The sequence below is a fragment of the Rhinichthys klamathensis genome, unplaced genomic scaffold (genome assembly GCF_029890125.1).
Source record: "Rhinichthys klamathensis goyatoka isolate OS25496 unplaced genomic scaffold, OSU_Roscu_1.1 h1tg000412l_1, whole genome shotgun sequence".
NCBI lineage: Eukaryota > Metazoa > Chordata > Actinopteri > Cypriniformes > Leuciscidae > Rhinichthys > Rhinichthys klamathensis.
Genome location: NW_026606912.1, coordinates 2,997,883 through 3,015,438, shown reverse-complemented (window position 1 = coordinate 3,015,438; position 17,556 = coordinate 2,997,883). Strand labels below are relative to the sequence as shown.

General features: G+C 37.2%; 1 protein-coding gene across 1 annotated transcript in view; it reads right to left on the bottom strand.

The window, feature by feature from the left end:
* Positions 1–3,517: 3,517 nt before the first annotated feature.
* dicer1 (dicer 1, ribonuclease type III) overlaps positions 3,518–17,556 on the bottom strand; it is a 34,866-nt gene continuing 20,827 nt past the window's right edge. Inside the window, exons 23-29 of the mRNA XM_056235149.1 lie at positions 15,831–16,656; positions 11,876–12,028; positions 9,153–9,924; positions 7,823–8,091; positions 7,002–7,164; positions 6,747–6,822; positions 3,518–4,427 (exon numbers count right to left, since the gene is read on the bottom strand). Coding sequence (XP_056091124.1) covers positions 4,262–4,427; positions 6,747–6,822; positions 7,002–7,164; positions 7,823–8,091; positions 9,153–9,924; positions 11,876–12,028; positions 15,831–16,656 — 2,425 coding nt within the window. The 3' untranslated portion in view covers positions 3,518–4,261. The remainder of the gene's footprint in view (positions 4,428–6,746; positions 6,823–7,001; positions 7,165–7,822; positions 8,092–9,152; positions 9,925–11,875; positions 12,029–15,830; positions 16,657–17,556) is intronic.

Genomic DNA, 17,556 nt, shown 5'->3' with positions numbered 1-17,556 from the left:
TCTAAACGCGAACGGCCTCCTAGCACTCGTAAACGGGAGGCAAGAGCACTCCTTGGGTTAGGAAAATACTGAGGTCATCAGCATATGCTTGCACTGCGAAGCCCACACTTACACTGTGGCGCGCGTCCGGCTTTTCACACAGTATTAGTAGCCACAGCCGTGCAGCTCATAAAACAATCTAATACATCATTTCTCCTTTCAGGATCTGGAAATGCATATAGATTACAGCGAAAGCAACGAAAAGAACACGCATAACACCACAAATGAACGACCATACCATAACTTTATTGTAGATATACTCAGCTACAATTACTTTTAAAAAAAAGGGGGGGGGGGACAGGGGACAGAATTTTTAAAGGTTTTTGTGATCCATAAGGTGCAGAATGCAAACCACTGCAGCACTGATACAGTATGAATGAGAAATAGACATTTAAATACACGTCCCTTAAAAATACAGAAATTGCGCTGCAGTTTGTGACCCATAATTCCCCTATTTTAAATCCCCGTACTGTTAGTGCTCTACGGTGCTCAACATTCCCATAAACACCTTCAAGAGGAGCTCGCCACACATTCCAGTCCTGCTATGTTGTCTTTGAACACCTTGCTGCTGCTAAGAGTGCATTTGACTTTTAAATCAGGAAATTATATTTTTTCCTTAAAAAAAAAAAAAAGTATGACACTTTTTTTTTATGAAATAATGCCCTTTTAAATAAAACGTAGGGCTGATTTAATGAGATCTATACAATGTATTTAGTCTAAAAAGGAAATACAGGTGGATGGGAAAGGAGTTTTCAATGACATGCACTAATACATCTGGATTCATATAATCTAATATGGGGGGTGATGGATGAGGGACAGTGCGGTCCCAACATATTAAAATCATGCCAGTCGAAGGACTTGACGGGTTACATTACAATTCCATATTCAAAGTATTACATTAAGGCAGGACATTAATGTACACATAGGACACATATTTAGCCCCAGATTGTAGAGATTTGAAACTACTTTTCTACAGTGTATTTTCTCTGATGACATCCTGCAGGCACATTGTATCTCTCTGATCACTTTTAAATACATTGGTAAACTACCAGCGATGCAAACAGCAGCAAGGCCAAAATCACAAGTTATTCCTTTAAACGTTACGGCATCATATATACATGTTTTGTAATTTTTTTTTTTATCGTTCTGACATGAGGTAAAGTATGGCGCCCGAGTGCAATGCTTATTTGTGCTACATGTTTAAAAAGAAAGAAAAACAAACACACAAAAATTATTCTCCACCATGAAGGAAAATACAATCTGCAGCATATGATACGATGGAGGACCACTTTAAGAAAACACTCCCACAGATGATACATTTTTTTCTTTTTTTACTGTGATATCTGTTCTGTGGGAATAGCTCTGGCATGATGATCGATTATTGGTTGTGAAAATAAAATTGGTTCTCAGGAAAAAAAAAAAAACCCAAAAAATCTCCATATCTATGCAGTGGCACCATACGTGTGATTTCACATTCTCTGAAAGGTAAAAATCCAACAGTGAGAAGAAAGCTTAAACAAAAAGTGAAGGAAACAAAGTGTGCGCCTTTCAGAGGCTCGGGGAGGGAAAAAAGAACGTAACAAGCTAAAAAAAAAAAAAAAAGAATAAACAAACAAAAACACACACACACAAAAATAATAAATTTGCAATAGTCTGAGGGTTAAGGGTTACAGAATCAGTGTCATATCGCAGGGCCGGCACGCACTGACCCTGATGCACAAACTCACGCCATTTGTTGAGGGAATATGGAAACCCATTCATTTCCAATGACTTTCGATACTCAACTTTGGGGTAGCGACTGAGCCCATGTAAAGAGGGTCACTCAACTCTTGCAAAAACAGAATCAGATTGCACTCACTTTCAAGAAGGGGAATACTTCGGTTGGAGCCTCAAATGTTTGTGAAATCTTGGCTTTAATCGGGTTACAAGACAGTTTGTAACCAACAAATCAATTTAAAATAGCCTATGAGATCTAGAAGCAGGAAAACAAAAACTGGAAGGCAATATCCAAGTATGAAGCATGGCACCAAAAGTCCTTCACCTTATAGAAACCATAATGCAAAAAATTGCTACAGTAGCAAAAGATGAGACAGTTTAGATGTTACAGGTTTGAAAGGCACCACTTTAGAGCATACTCCATTAAAAGATGCAAATTCAATGTCAGTGGGAATGTATTCTAGTGCAAATAGTCGTGAGTATATATATTTATCCCCTTATAAGGTGCTGATGAGTGTATACTGTGCCTTAATGCCATTCAGATTTGTAAAAAGGCATATCCACAAATATATTAATCAACGTTTTATGATAAGGCCAAACTATTCGCAAGGGTGAGGTAGCAATGCCTGGGATTATGTAACTTCAGGAATAGTTTGTCCGTAACATAATAACAGAAGTATAGACAGAACAAGGAAGGGAAAAGTTAGTTAGCCTTCAAGATTATAAAATGTTCAAATTTGCACCCTTATTTCTTGGAGTAGCAATGATAGACAAGGGTGTCTTGTTTTCTCACTATTAATACATTAACAAAACAAAAACGCAATTAGAGTTGGTAAGACTGCAAGAGAGGAAAGTGAAGAAGGCGAGACGCATGGCTTATAAGAACTTTGAGTGCAATCTATCGATTTTCTCAAGTGTTAAGTAACCCTTCTGACCGATGTACAATTGTTTTCATGTGAAGGAAAAACCTCAGAGAGGCATCAAGGTTATGTGCGGAGAACCTTTTTTTCTCAGCATTTCCCCTTCAAGCATAAAAACCAAAGGAAAAAACAAACGGGGAAACAATTTCTACAGCCTGACGAGCAGACAGAACAGAAAAAACAACCCAACAGATTTCAAAAAGGTAAAATTAAAGAGGTAATACAGTTACAGTGCAAAAAGATGAGAAATTCAAGCTTAAACATAGCACCAAAAAAAAAAAAAAAATATGCATGCAATTAACTGAGGTATTCAAGTGAAGAATGCCTATTAATATGAAAACATTTAGTCTAGACAAGAGGCTACAACACATTTACGCTAAAAAAAAAAAAAAGGCTGGTTACCACATCTCCAAACGTGTGAATGTTGAGGGATTGATTTAACAGGTGCAACCTCACAACGCTGCATCAGTATCGACTTTGGTAAGCGATGCACGTGAAGTCTAGCGAAATATCGGTTTGTCCAAAAGACGGTATGTAAAGGTGCTTTGTGTCTTACAGAATTATCCGATTCTATTCCTCTTTCCGCTTTTTAATATAAAATCTGCAGCATATTTTCCCAGGTGATATGTCCTCCTGTTTATCGTTCGTGTCGTTATATCAAAACTAAGTCAGTCTACGGAGACATCTAATGTTCATAAAGACTGTCAACTAAATATCATCAATATCAGTATCAAAAGACATTACTGAAACCCAAGTATCAACGTATATTTCGTAATAAACATTTAATATTTATTTTATATAACGTAGTTATGACGTCTACACAACCCATCCGGTTGGCATCCTCAAGTGCCGTTTACAACTGCTGATTACAGTTATCGGGAATGTCAAATTCCTATCCGTCTTAAGGATGCGAGGGCCTTTCTCTCTCGATACAAGTGATCTAAACAATTTTGCTGGCAAAAAAAAAAAAAAAACGTTCATGACTCTCGTCGAAATAAAAGCGGACACTAGAGAAGTGCAATTATGATTGAGAATATATCATCTCAAGATAGAGAAAAACATTTCCAACAACACCAACACTCTTTCTTTCCACGTGCCCTTCCTGCCAAATGGCAGCAAAATGGCACTAGTGCACAGATTGAGGAATTTTGTGTTTTTATGTTGTTGTATTTCTCTTATATAGTTGATACCTTGGAGTTTAACTATGTACACTGTAATACTACCTATAAGCTTTAGCTTTTTTTTAACCACTACCACAAAGCAGAGCATATATCTTTTTTAATGTTAATAAAAATAGGGAAAGGGGGACCTGACCTTTTTCTTAACACTTGCAATACATAAAAAAAAGCACTCGTGTTCAAACAAAGCTGGGGAGAAATAAAGATTGTGTTTGCGCACGTAAAGAATAAAATGAAATATGGAACCCTATGTGAATTACTCTGAAATCTTTTGACTCGATTCATTTAAGTTAGACAACCCCAGTGAGAACGCAGTCAGCAACAATTCTTCACTCGGTCCTAAACTGGAGCCGAGAGGGGTTCTGCTGTGTTTTTGACTGGTGTGTTGGGGTGTCTGCGGTCTGAAGCTCAGTTGGTTTGGACCTGAGGTTGATTGGCTTTGAGACTGCGCAGGGCTCGGCGGGCGGCCGCTGACTTGGCTATCCGGTAGCTGCGTCCCACGCCTTTGAACTTGCCTTTGCCCACCACTTCCACTGTCACCCTTACTTTTCCATCGTAGGTTCTCTCCGCAGGGCTGTTGGGAGGCAGAAAAGGAAAAACATTGATATGGCTATGACTATTGAAAAATGTGACTGACACAAAAGCAATGGTGGACATTTCCTTGAATAAAAAAAGCAAGTAACTTGTTGAAAACTGGTTGAAAATAATAATTACAAATTTATTTTAATTATATATATTTTTTTTTTTTTTTAAGCTATAGCAACCATCAGTAGCTATGTTTCCACCCACCTATTTGTATGCGCTTTTTGGAATAATCGCTGGACGGAAACGCAAAAATGCACACAAAAACCGTATGCACTGGATAAACTTTTTATCCTGGAAGAAAATGTGCATAAACTACGATGGAAAAACCTTATAAACTCCTTGATGCACGAAAAAGACATGTGACTTTGCAATGGGACGGCATTGGGACCAGCGGACCGATCCCATTGCACAGCATCTGAAATACTGTTTTGGTTGTTTTGAAATGTCTGAGCAAAGTCTGTCGTCAAAGTGGTGAAGAACTGTCTTACACAAATGTGTTCCCAAACAGCATGCATTCGTCTCCGAAAGCAAGATAACTTTATTACGTTTCGGCCGCGCGCTCTGAGGTGCAAGTAATTTATTACATACGAAATTATTATATACAGTGGCTTCTCTGGCTGCAGCAACTTCCATTTTTCTTAGTGATACTCAGCACCAGTTTATCAGGAAGTGACAATTTGTTTTGTTTCGGCTCACTAGACAGAAACGGTGCTTTACTCGCAAATGTTTAATGCGATATTCCAGTTTTGCGCACAAGTTAAATTCGCAACTTTGGGTGGAAACATAGCTATACAATAGTGCTGTCAAAATTAACGAGTTTAACGCATACGATTAATTTCTTTTCAGTTTAACGCTTTTTTTTCCCTGTCATCTTTTGGCTAGCGTTACATTATATGACCACGCTCTTATTCACGCAAATGCTTTTAAACCATTCAATTGCGATAAGACACAAAAGAGAACGCAGTGCAGTGCTGGTGCTTGTCTATGAATCTGCTGTCTGTGTGACACACACGACTTGTGCGCACAGAAAGCCACTTCAGACAACGCTTGAGCAGACAAAAACACAAAATTATGCCAAAATGCACATTTTATCAAGTATCCTCATAAGCGCAGTCTTAAATGAGTTAAATGAAGTCTTAAATGAACGTAGAGAGTTGTGTGAAAATGGGATGTGTCATATGCGGCAGGTCTTAAAGAATAAACCTGCTGCTGTGATGTCAGTCATAATGTTGTTTAAAGAACAAAAGAAAATGACTCGCCACTCTTGACTGAAAAACTTTTGTCGCTTTGATAAGGATGAATCTATTTTTAATTTGTGCAGTGAAGACTGATGCCTGATGACTTTATTCAGTTTCTGTTTATATCCTACCTGTTAAACCTACCTGGAAATCTTAAAGCACTGTTTAAACGGTTACATGGGTCAAAAACAACGAAAACAATTTTGCATTTTGACAGGGCAAGTAAAAATCTGAAGCGGTCTGACTGGGCAAATCGAGAAAAAAAAATAGCCCTGATATATTGAACGGCACAGCTAAATGCGACATTTATTATGTAAATATTATGTAAGACTTATGTAAAGATTGTTTTAAGTTCACTTAAATTAAAAGTTTTTATATTTTTCTAAAAGCCTAATAAATATTCAAATTGATAGCTTTCAATTATACTGTAATGTTGAATGGCTCTAATTAATGGCTAAAATTAAGGGGAAAAAACAACAGTGTTGGTATCAGTGATACCGGCCTGCTTTCAAAAAAAGATGCAATTAAACAAATATTTAAAATATAGGCTAGTATTGTAAATTATTACAATATAAAATATATTAAAAACTATAATTAATTACATAAAAATGTGCAATTAATTGTTTTATCGATTGACAGCACTACTATAAATACTTTATACTTTGTGATATACTGGTAGAAAAAAATAAATGTACCATGCAGAGTTTAATTTTTGACATTTTAGTATCTTACCTAGGCTGCAAAACAATAATAATAATAATAATAATAATTCCCAAAAGCCTAATGTGGCCTTTAGTATTGATATTGAAGCACTGAATCCACAATTTTGGTATCTATCCAGCCGTACTCACATTACAGATTCCAATCTCTTATAAGCAGGTTGTAGTTACTCGGAAATTGTCGGGATTCAAAATGTTTCAAATGACTCATATTTGCTCTGAACCACACACTGATACAGTAACTTTTACAGTGTATCAAGTTTTGCACATTCAAATGATCGCAACTATGCGTGTATTGTGCAGATGAATATGTTAAGAGGTTGCTTGTGTATAAGGGAAAGACATTCCCACCTGAACTTAGCAGTCTCCGGTTCCATCTCCAGGAGTTCACGCACTGGGGATCGAGGGACATTAGCGGAGAATTTTTCTAGAAAATGAGGCGAAAACAAAAGCAGAGCATTTCAATCTGACATTTCATCATGCATAAAAATGTCACGATGTTTGAAAATGACTGAACTTATGGTCTTCGCCACATGAGCCGGCAGACAATCAGACGGAACAGAAATGCAGAACTGATTTACTCATCCGTATGTCTTTGGCCCTTACCTATGAGCGGCCTCATCATTGGATAATACACTTGCCAAACTGTCTCAAGTGACATCCCGCTATCCATGTAAATTGCACCAGCTAGCGATTCAAAGATGTCTCCCATTGCTTTGGGGACCTCAATGTCTTCCTCCTTCTCCTCATCTTCCTCCGATCGGCGAAGCTACGAGAGAGTAAAAACAAATCTGGTTCCTTTTTTCTTTCTTTCCCATACACAGAAAATAAGTGTTTCCTCTCAGGACAGAAAACTGTGCTTATCCATGTCAAATTCACATCCCCAAACTAATAACACACAACAAAAAACAGAAAACGATATGTGGAAAAAAATATATAACTGTGGTCATAACTTAAAATGTGAACTGACAGCTATGCTATATACTGTAATGGTATTTCCTCTCAAAATGAACTGCGATCAATTACTTCTAAGTATTACACTTAAAATACCTGAATGTCCAATATTGGGGACAACATTACCCAGCTATGTAATTAAGGGGAACATTACTTATTTTATTCAATTTGTCTTTCCTCTTTCAGTATCCAGTGTTGTCCCTTAGGCATAAAATGCTTTCCAGTCAAACAAGACTAGATTCAGTGCCAAGATAACCATTTCAAAATAAATTAAATCCAACTGCATTTTTACAATCCAAAAACGAAAACAAATACAAACACAGACCAGATTCCCGATGACTGCCAGTGATAGGATGTCATGGTACTAAACCTTCATGAAATATTATACATCTACGCTGACAATGGCATGTAAATGAAATGATCATTTCCAAGGCCTAATAACTTAAACAGATAACAGTGGGATGATGGCTCACCTCCGAATCCATTCCTTGCATTTCATTCTTCTCCAGCTGAAATTGCACAAAATCATCGATCACGTGGAACAGTTCGGGTGAGACAGCTTTGAAGTACTTGTGGTAATCGTACTTGACAGCCAGGGAAGCAAATATGGTGTTGTTGACAAGTGCAGAGCGCAGGTCGGTCAGCACGCCTGGAGAGTGCTGCCGGGTATCTTCATAAAGGTGCTTTGTTATGAGGTAGTCTAAAATTGCATCACCAAGAAACTCCAACCGCTGATAACAATCTGTCCGAAGTTCAGAGTGGTACAAAGAAGGTTAAAATGAGACCATTAATATCACATATCATTAATATAACAGCGTCACACCACAGGAAATATTAAGTTATTGTGAGAAAACACAAGTGAAAATACAGTATATTTTTCTGTAGAGTTGTTCTCGCCTGGCGCACACAGCAAACAAACGGTGTGATGAGCCTATGCCAATTTACAAAGAAAGTATTGTTTTATAATAAAATGATTCTTAATAATAAATCCGAAAAAAAAAAGTTAAATTAAATCGAAACTGCATAAGTTGGGAGTTTTGTTGTTAAAAAAAAAAATCACTTTTTTTAAGCAAAAAAAGTTATGTGAAACTGAAAATGGTAAAGTAATGCAAATAAGAATACTTAATCTCACACTTGGGGTTGCGTAACATACCAGTACAATTTTTTTTCCTTTTTCAAATTTCGGTACCTGACATGAATGATATTTAATTTATTTATTTATTTAGATTTATTATATAAATAAATACAATATATTTATTTTATATAAGTCATCCAAATCAACTGAGGAACCAAACAGTTACACTAAATGAATGGGTAACTATAGTAACCAATTTAATTAAAAAAATTAGATTTTATTATTATTATTATACAATTTAATATAATAGTAATAACTATTATCATTATATTAATTTATAATAACCTACATTATAATTAATACAAACTTTTGTTTGAAGTACCACAGATAAGAACAAAAATAGGTAGCAATAATAATAACAATAATAAATAATTATTACCAGTTTGTTAGTGGTAATTTAAACAATTACTAAATTGTATAATACATTTATTTATAAAAATGATCAATTTAAACTACATTAAATTGTATAATACATTTATTTATAAAAATATTCAAAATGATCATTGTTATTATTACAACGTTAATTTATATAATTTATTTTAAAAAAAACATTATTATTATGGTAATATAAATAAAAAGGTAGGATAAGAATATAGCCAAAGCAGTACTGTTTTAGTTTAGTGAGATCCTAAAAGAAACGGTGATGAAATCAGAACTAAACCACGGACCTGTTATTGTGTTGTAATGATACGAGGCGTGCGTGAAGGCCTGCAGAAGATATGCCTTGTTTTGAAACGTGTAGTTTATCTTCTTCTCAAAGTTCTCGAAGCCTGAAATGAGGTGGTTTAGGGTCCGCTCGGCATCCGGGTGGTCGAACATGCAGCGCGGAGGGATCTTCAGCCAGCCGTACTGCAGCTCGGCCGACCCCCCTGAACTCTGCTTCTCCGGCGGGAGCACCTTCAAGCCGAGGGAGCACAGAAACAGCTGGGCTGCCCTCTCCCCACAGCTGGTGAGGTAGCACCCCAGCAGGGCCTCCACACAGTCGGCTATGCTCTTATCAGCGATGCATTGCTCGGTGTGGAGGTCGTAGGAGATGGACTGTTTCCCAATATCCGTGCCACAGTTTTCCTCGGAAGGGTTCCAGAAGCCCACCACAAAGTCATCCTCCTCGCCAGCTTTGCTGGGGTCCAGGTAGCACATGGCATCCCAGGAACTGTAGTCAAACTCGTCAGCGCCAGTGTCTGGGGAAAAGTGGGAGTTGTGAGGTTTTTTGGGTGCTTTCCATTCGTGGCCAGGCTCAGCCGGCTGGAGGGAGATCTTCTTCCCGAAGGCGCCGGAGCCAATCAGCATGTTATCGATGAATCTGATGTGCTCGTAGTAGTACTCCAGATCATCTTCCACATTGACCTCTTCTTTAGACTCCTCGACCTCCACATCCTCTGCTTCATCGTCGTCATCCTCCTCCTCATCACTGGCTTTTCCGTTGGCCAAATCTTTATTCTGAGAAACAAAAACAGATTTCCCAATGTCTTACAGCTCAACAAACCAAACAACATCATGAAAGGAACGCTGAGTCCAAGAGCCCTGTGAAGCCAAGGCTCAGTATCTACAACAGATTTGCAAAGATTACAATTTAAAAGTGTTTTAGTTCAACCACAGTATTATGTTTGCTCAGGAGAGCTCTAACAGAGCCGAGGCTCACAGTCCAAGTCAATGACTCATCCAATCTAATGTGATTCAAAAGCTGAAACGTACTCTAAAAATCTTTTTTATATCATTAATATGCCATAACTTTGACCATATGAGCAAACGTCTATTGCATATGCATTAAAATGTTAATATCCATGACACCTAATACTGTAATAATACATGGAAGTGACACTTAAAATTACAGCAACCGAGGCAAATTAAGAACACTCGTACCATACGTATACACCTCGAACCACACAGAGCGACCCAAAACATACAGACAGTCTCCGTCGAAACCATGGAGAGGGCTGGTAGAAACCAGAAGCAGAGTTCTTTCCATTTTTCTTACTTAGTTCTGTTCACATGTCCTAATACATCGCATATGCTCAAACACAGATGGAAAACTGTGGCTTACATTTAATAAAAGATGGTACATATCTTAAGTAATTGTAGCACCTCTTTCTGACCTGATATATTTCTTTGAATTGTGTCTTGGCTTAAGAGATGCAGATTTCTTGAATTTCATGATATATCCGAATAAGCTTATAGTGAGGGTTGCGATATGGTAAGGTTGAATATCCAAATTACAGATCAAGAGTTTTTTTTTAATAATGTTAAAAACATTAGGGGGTCTGTAAGATTTTGTAATGTTTTTGAAACAAGTCTCTTATTCTCACCAAAGCTGCATTTATTTGATTAAAAATACAATAAACAGTAATATTATTATTACAATGTAAAATAACTGTTTTATATTTCAATTTTAAAATGTATTTTATTAAGGTGATGGCAAAGCTGAATTTCCAGCATCATTACTCCAGTCTTCAGTGTCACGTGATACTTCAGAAACCATTCTAATATGCTGATTTTGCTCCTCAAGAATAGAAAGTTCTGTACCATTATTTATGTCTCTACTGTAACTTTTGATCAATTTAATGCATCAATGCTAAATAAAAGTTTTCATTTCTAAAAAAAAAAGAAAGAAAAAGAAATCTTACTGATCCCAAACTCTCGTTTCTAAAAATTTTGTTCTGCACAAAATATATAGCATACATTTAAAAAACAATTATGGTCATCACATTTGCACATTGTTTGAATGAGAGCACTGGGACGGACAGACCATGTAATTAAAATATAGAAAATAAAATTAACCATTTATCTAATAAATAGATTAAATCAACTTTACTTGACCTGACACATTATCGTATTTCGTCATTGCATTATTATTAATAATTTATTTGCATATCGCACTTGCCCTCCATGCTTTTTACCTTACAACAATTCCAATTTGTATAAGGGTAATTTGCTAACTCATTTCATTAGGTTGGCATTATTACATTTAATCTATAATGAGTTAAGCTACTACCTTTTACTTATTCATCCATTTCTTGTATTTAGAAGTTTGGAAGTAATTACCCCAGAGACAACAAGTGAACTGTGGAAAATGTGTTAGCATTAGCTTAAAATCAAATCAAAGGTGTGTCATGCTGAACTGAAAATGTCTAATATTTTTTATGTAAAATAAATAAATAAACAAATTCTGCCCTCTATTCTGAAACCCAGCTTCAGGCAGAAAGGATGAACCTGCCCCCTAGTGGCAGAGACGGGAAACAGCTGCAGCTCAACGCTGCCAAGATGTTCCTCAGCTCAAGGCAAAGAGCCATGTAAACAGACTTGTAATTGTGCATGAAGATGCATGTTGATATTGGGTTAAGCTTGACTTGAGCTATCGGGTAAACAAATGGAGATGCTCTCTGACTCATACCTCATCTGAGTCCCACTTGTCCATGCTGCTTTTGTCCTGATTCACAACGTAGCCCGGAGGAAGCCAGTTTACCGGGGGATCAAAGATGGATACCACCATTCTACTAGGAAGGCCCTTTTTCTTCCCCAAGCGATAAAGGTTACAGTTGCTGACCTGGAGATAACAAAGGCAAAACATTTGTTTTCCATATAACAAATCAAGTAAAAATGAATCAATATTTAAATAGAGGCATAGCGACTGCCAAAAACTGCCAAATGGTAGTAGTAAATTAAATTAGCATCCTCTGACATCAGTTATTGCAAGGCGAAGTGTGATGAAAACCAGTAACAATTCAGTATGCAAATATTATAAATGAATCATTTAAACTTTAAAAGGTAGGGTAGGCTAGCAATAGGAAGCTAGCTAGCTTTGAAAGCATTAGATCCCATCCTCCCTTTAGAGCGCTCTCAAAAGACACACCTCATACAAAAAAGTCGGACCGAATGCAATGATTGGACAAACTTTTTTTTGGTCCCGAGACTTCCACAGATGGTATATGTACATTTTTAATATAGACCACTTCCATCATTGATTGCTATCAGGATATGAAGAGAATTTTTAACCAGAATAACAAAAACAAAATTGCCTACCCTACCTTTAATTGCCAAATATTATATTAGTTCAAGTAATTAATTAGTAACAAGTAGTAGCACGCAATTAGTGCAAATTAGTAAAAGTGAAAAGGGAAATTAACGTAAATATAAATAACAACAACAAATACTACTAATATTTATTAATATATTTATCGACAATTTATTAATACTTATGCAGGGTATATACAGCAATCCTTAAGTTAAATTTACTACTTTTAATACCTTTTTTACTACCTTCAGAATTTTTTTTTTAAAACCATCACCACACTGAATTGCAAGTATTAATCAGCGACCTTTCTATTATTTACACAGATTTTGACATATATAACATACAAAAAATAATAGATTTAGAGACTGATGTCAGTATTACTAATATTATAGCTACTGATGTCTCGATGAAAATGATTTCCCCCCAAATTTTAAACATTTATTAGGCTTCAAAAAATATAAAAACTTATAATTTAAGTGAACTTAAAACAATCCTCTCTTAAACCCATAATACATGTCATATTTACCTGTGCCATACAGAAATTGAATATGGTTATAAAACAGTCCGCACTGCATAAATTATAAATGAAATATAGATTAATCCTTATCAAAGCTACAAGCGTTCTTTAGTCAAGAGCAGTGAGTAATTTTCTCTGTTCTTTAGGTTAACTTTACTGAGACAGACAGAATTAATGGCTGCTGTCACTTTAAGATCTGCCGCTGCTGACAGGATCTCACGCATCACATTCTCTCACTCCATTTAAGATTTTATTTAACTCATTTAACACGGTTCTTGTGAGGATACTCGACAAAACGGACATTTTGGCATAAATGTGTGTGTGTTATTGTTCGTTCAAGCGCGAAAGAGAACTCGATACTGGCGCGCGTCTTTCTGTGCGTCGTGTGTCAGGAGGACATTCACTGACAGCGCGTATTGTCACTGTTGCGCATTAAAGCATTTGCGTGAATAAGAGCGTGATCATAATCCTAGCTAAAGGATGACAGAAAGAACGGATGCATTCCTGCGTTAATTGCAAAGCTGGACAAAAATGAATCGCATTAGTTAACGTTGCTGTCAGCACTTGTCATTCATTGCTGACAGAAAATATTGCGGTTTGAAGTGGACTCGTTTTCATGGTAACGTAGGCCTAACGTTACACCGAATGTTTTTTTAGTAACTACACAATGTTCTACATTAAATATTTAGCTAACAGTCTGAAATTATCCTGACCTGAGCTAATTTCCTGAATCAACCAACTCACATCTCCTTTCTTTCTTTTCATCCATGATGACATTCGTCACCTGTTGTTGTTTCTGGCGTTTCATCACTAACTGTGTCGCAATCTATTTTTTTTACAGCCTATGGTCGCAACCGCTATACCTGCTCATTAGAACTTTCAGTGAGCTATTTTACACAGGCTCGGTCCTGCTCCTCCGTGGCAATGACGGCGTGCGGTTAAAAATCACAACAAACGAATTTGAAAGTGTCCCCCTTGTCCGCATAGGAAATTACACCCGTGGGTAAGACATCATCCCCGGGCTTTATGAACTTGCGCTTCATGCTTTCACCGACGACGCTAACGTGACGTATGGATCTCAATCACAGTGTGTTGCCAGGACCCGCCCTGCTCTGCTTCTGATAGGCTTGTAACGTTAGTTAGAGCTGCGTTCCTCTCATATGATTGGTAGGTGAAATCAATTGACTCGAAAATATTAAACCGCATGCAAGTTCCCCTTTTTCTTTTTGTCCTCACGGCCGAACGCCGGAGATCCGGCACGGTGCCGGATTATTAAGCCCTGGACACCTGATAGTCTGAAAAAATAATACCTAACTTGGAAAAAATAATACCTCTGAGACCACATTTAACACTTTTAATGGCCTTAAATTTGACAATTTTGATTTATCACTTTTTAATACTTTTTAAAACCCCGCGGACACCCTGTTATGAATTGTGTATAACATTATGTAAGTATATTTAAATTAAATTTAGATAATAAGAACAAAATAATGATTATATTTAAAATATAGTATTTAAAATACGTTTAATAATATTTATTAATAAATAGTTAAGAATAGTGCATAATACTAAAAATATAAGTATTAAAATTAGGGGTGTAACGGTTCTCTGTAAAAAAATGAACCGTACCGTTCTCCACCCACTGTTCGGCATGCACTTGCACAGCGGTTCATCTAAAATCTGACAATGATGCATACACCTCTATAATATGGTTTGCTTAAAATAGCACATAAAACAGACAGAGTTAGGCTAATGTACGTTTCTGTCGATGGATACCTATTCTGGCTTCCCCTAAACTTTAAATGTGAGTGCCGTATGCTCTAATATGACCAGTCATTTACGCCATCACAACCGGGGTGTTTAAACCAAACTCATTTAAGCCGTGCCAATTTAAACATTCAAGCGCAAGAAGACGTGAAAGAGAACGAGTTTGTGCTGTGAGAAGATTTGTATGCACTCATCCGAAGCACGTACACGCTAATATTGAGTTCTCGTCTTGTGCTTGAACGGACAAATTCACACAAAAATGATGTCAAGAGGCCCATCTTGTCAAGTATCCAAGTAGGTTATATCTTAAGTGAACATAAACAGTCGAGAAAGAACGCCTGTGTGTATCAGTATCAGTGTACTGGATCCGTGCATTTCGTCTTAAAGTGATAGCAGCCTAATATTCCTGCTGTCTGTGTTTTTAATGTTAATCAAACAACAAAAAGACAAGGCAATCACTCACTGCTCTTGATTGAGTAACTTTTATAACTTTAAATAATGATTAATATCTATTTAATTTATACATTGAAGATTATATGCAATGTTGTTTTACATTTGATTACTTCAACAGTAGTTTTTTAGTGCAGAAATTTAATAGATACACGAAACACCCGAAAAGCACTGTTTATTTTATTTGTATCTTTGCTCTATTGTATTTATTTGCGTTGTAGTTTGATTAATTGTTCTTATTTTCCTTGTTTTTATTTGGCAGTAGTCATTTTTCCCCTGAACATAGCACATACTGAACCGTACCGAAACCGTGAGAAAACCCGAACCGCGAGTAATCTGAACCGTTAAACCCGTAATTAAAATAAATGTATTTGAAAAATGTAAAATAATAAGTATTCTTTTTAATTTAAGAGTATAACTAGATTTGTAAATAGATTAGTAAAAAATAGGATTACCGTAGTACTTTTTTTTTTTTTTTTTGCCCATGTAAAACTTACTGCCACAATGCTAGAATACTGTGAGCGGCTCCCAATGCATTACTATGTGGTTACTAGGGTGTGTTTGGTGTTTTTTGCTTTGCAGTTGCTTTATTAATCTTACCTTCTTGCTTCTCATGTATGACAACCTGCCCTCATGGGCATCAGGATAAGTGCAGAACAAGTAGGTGGTGATGGCGTGTTTCAGGAAAGAGTCACCCAGCATCTCCAACCTCTCCAGATTGAAGCCATCACTGGCATTGGAGAGGGTCAGGGCCTGCAAGATGAGGCCGGGGTTGGGGCCCAAGGTTTTCGGAGAATCCCAGGCTGGACCTGTGCAGGATGTTGTAGAGGTCACGTCAGAGACCTCTGATGACACTTCTAAAGGTGCTGTGGTGCTGGTTGCCATCTCTGGTTTGGGGCAACAGTTTGAGGTAGGTTTTTTCACATGTCTGTCGCAGAGATCTGAGTTACTGCCTGGGGTACATTCATCGCTGGGCTGGGGCTGGGGCTGTGGCTCGCCGGCTAGAGAGGGCCGCACAGGAACTGAGGTAGTGGTTTGAGTTGATAGGTCACTCTCCAGAGAGCCCAGCTGAGAGCATTGGCAAATGTCATGTCTGTGTGGGAGGTCGTCGCTGTCACACCGAGTGCTGTTAGGGAGGTTTCGGGAACAGACGCAGTCGCTCTTGTCTTTGTTCAGCGTCTGGACTTCAGTCACAGGGAGCATGTGGGTTTCTAGCTTTTCATCTGGTGTGTTGCAGTACTCACAGGGGAGAGCGCCCTCTGGAGGCTGGGAGGCCTCCATATTGCAGCTCTCCTCGGCAGTGTGGTCTGAATCTGAGCTTGTGCCGTGTTTACAGTGATCGTCCTCTTCCATACATGCACTGGGGCAGGAAATGAAAGATTTGCTGTCGATGGATTTCTTCCATCCGAAATCCAAATTAGGATACCTGGGGTCAATATTCAGTGAGATTAGGACTCAAATGGGTGCACTTTCTGAAATCAGCTGCTTTCTAAGGTAGCATCCTAACTGAGATGTTACCTCACAAATTGCTGTATTGGAAAACTCTATAAAGACAGTAACTCTCTGTGCCACACTAATGACTCAACTGAATCCAATAGAGTTTGATGTTAACATGTTGCTAAGCTATTTATACAACCCTAAAGCGAATAAAAGAACATTGCACATGCCAAATTTAGGTTAAACAGCCATTTAGAAATTAAAATTAATGGTTGCCCGATGTGATTTTTATTTGACGGCCGATTGCGATATCAGAGCAACGCCTTGATTCTATAATGAAAGATTTGTTTAAATACATATTTACTGAATGTCAGTGTTAGGGTTTATAAGAAAGTGTTATAGCGGTAGCTATAACACTATACAATACACTATACTATAATACAGTGTTATAATATAGTGTAGTGTTATACTATATAACACTACACTATAGTTATACTATACTATAATATAGTGTTATACTATATAACACTATACACTATACTGTAATACTTTATCATATATATATTTTTTTTATAACATTTCTGTCAACTAATTTATTTGACAATTGTTAAACAAAGACAGTAATTTAACGAAGTTAGAGAACGGTAGCCTCTGTGTATCTGCGCTGTCAAAATAGAAGTCCCGCATTCTCAGTACGGTCAAAATAAAAGTCCCAATTCTGACACTTAAATCAAAGAAGAAGAGGCAGCAAAACATTGCCTACATTTTAGAACAGCCTTTCTTGTCATGAGTGTGCCGACAACGGCTTGAAATGCCACCTATTAAGGGAGCTCGCAAGGTTTTGGAAAAGAGCGAATGAGTGTATTGTGTCTGATTTGTGGATTTTCAA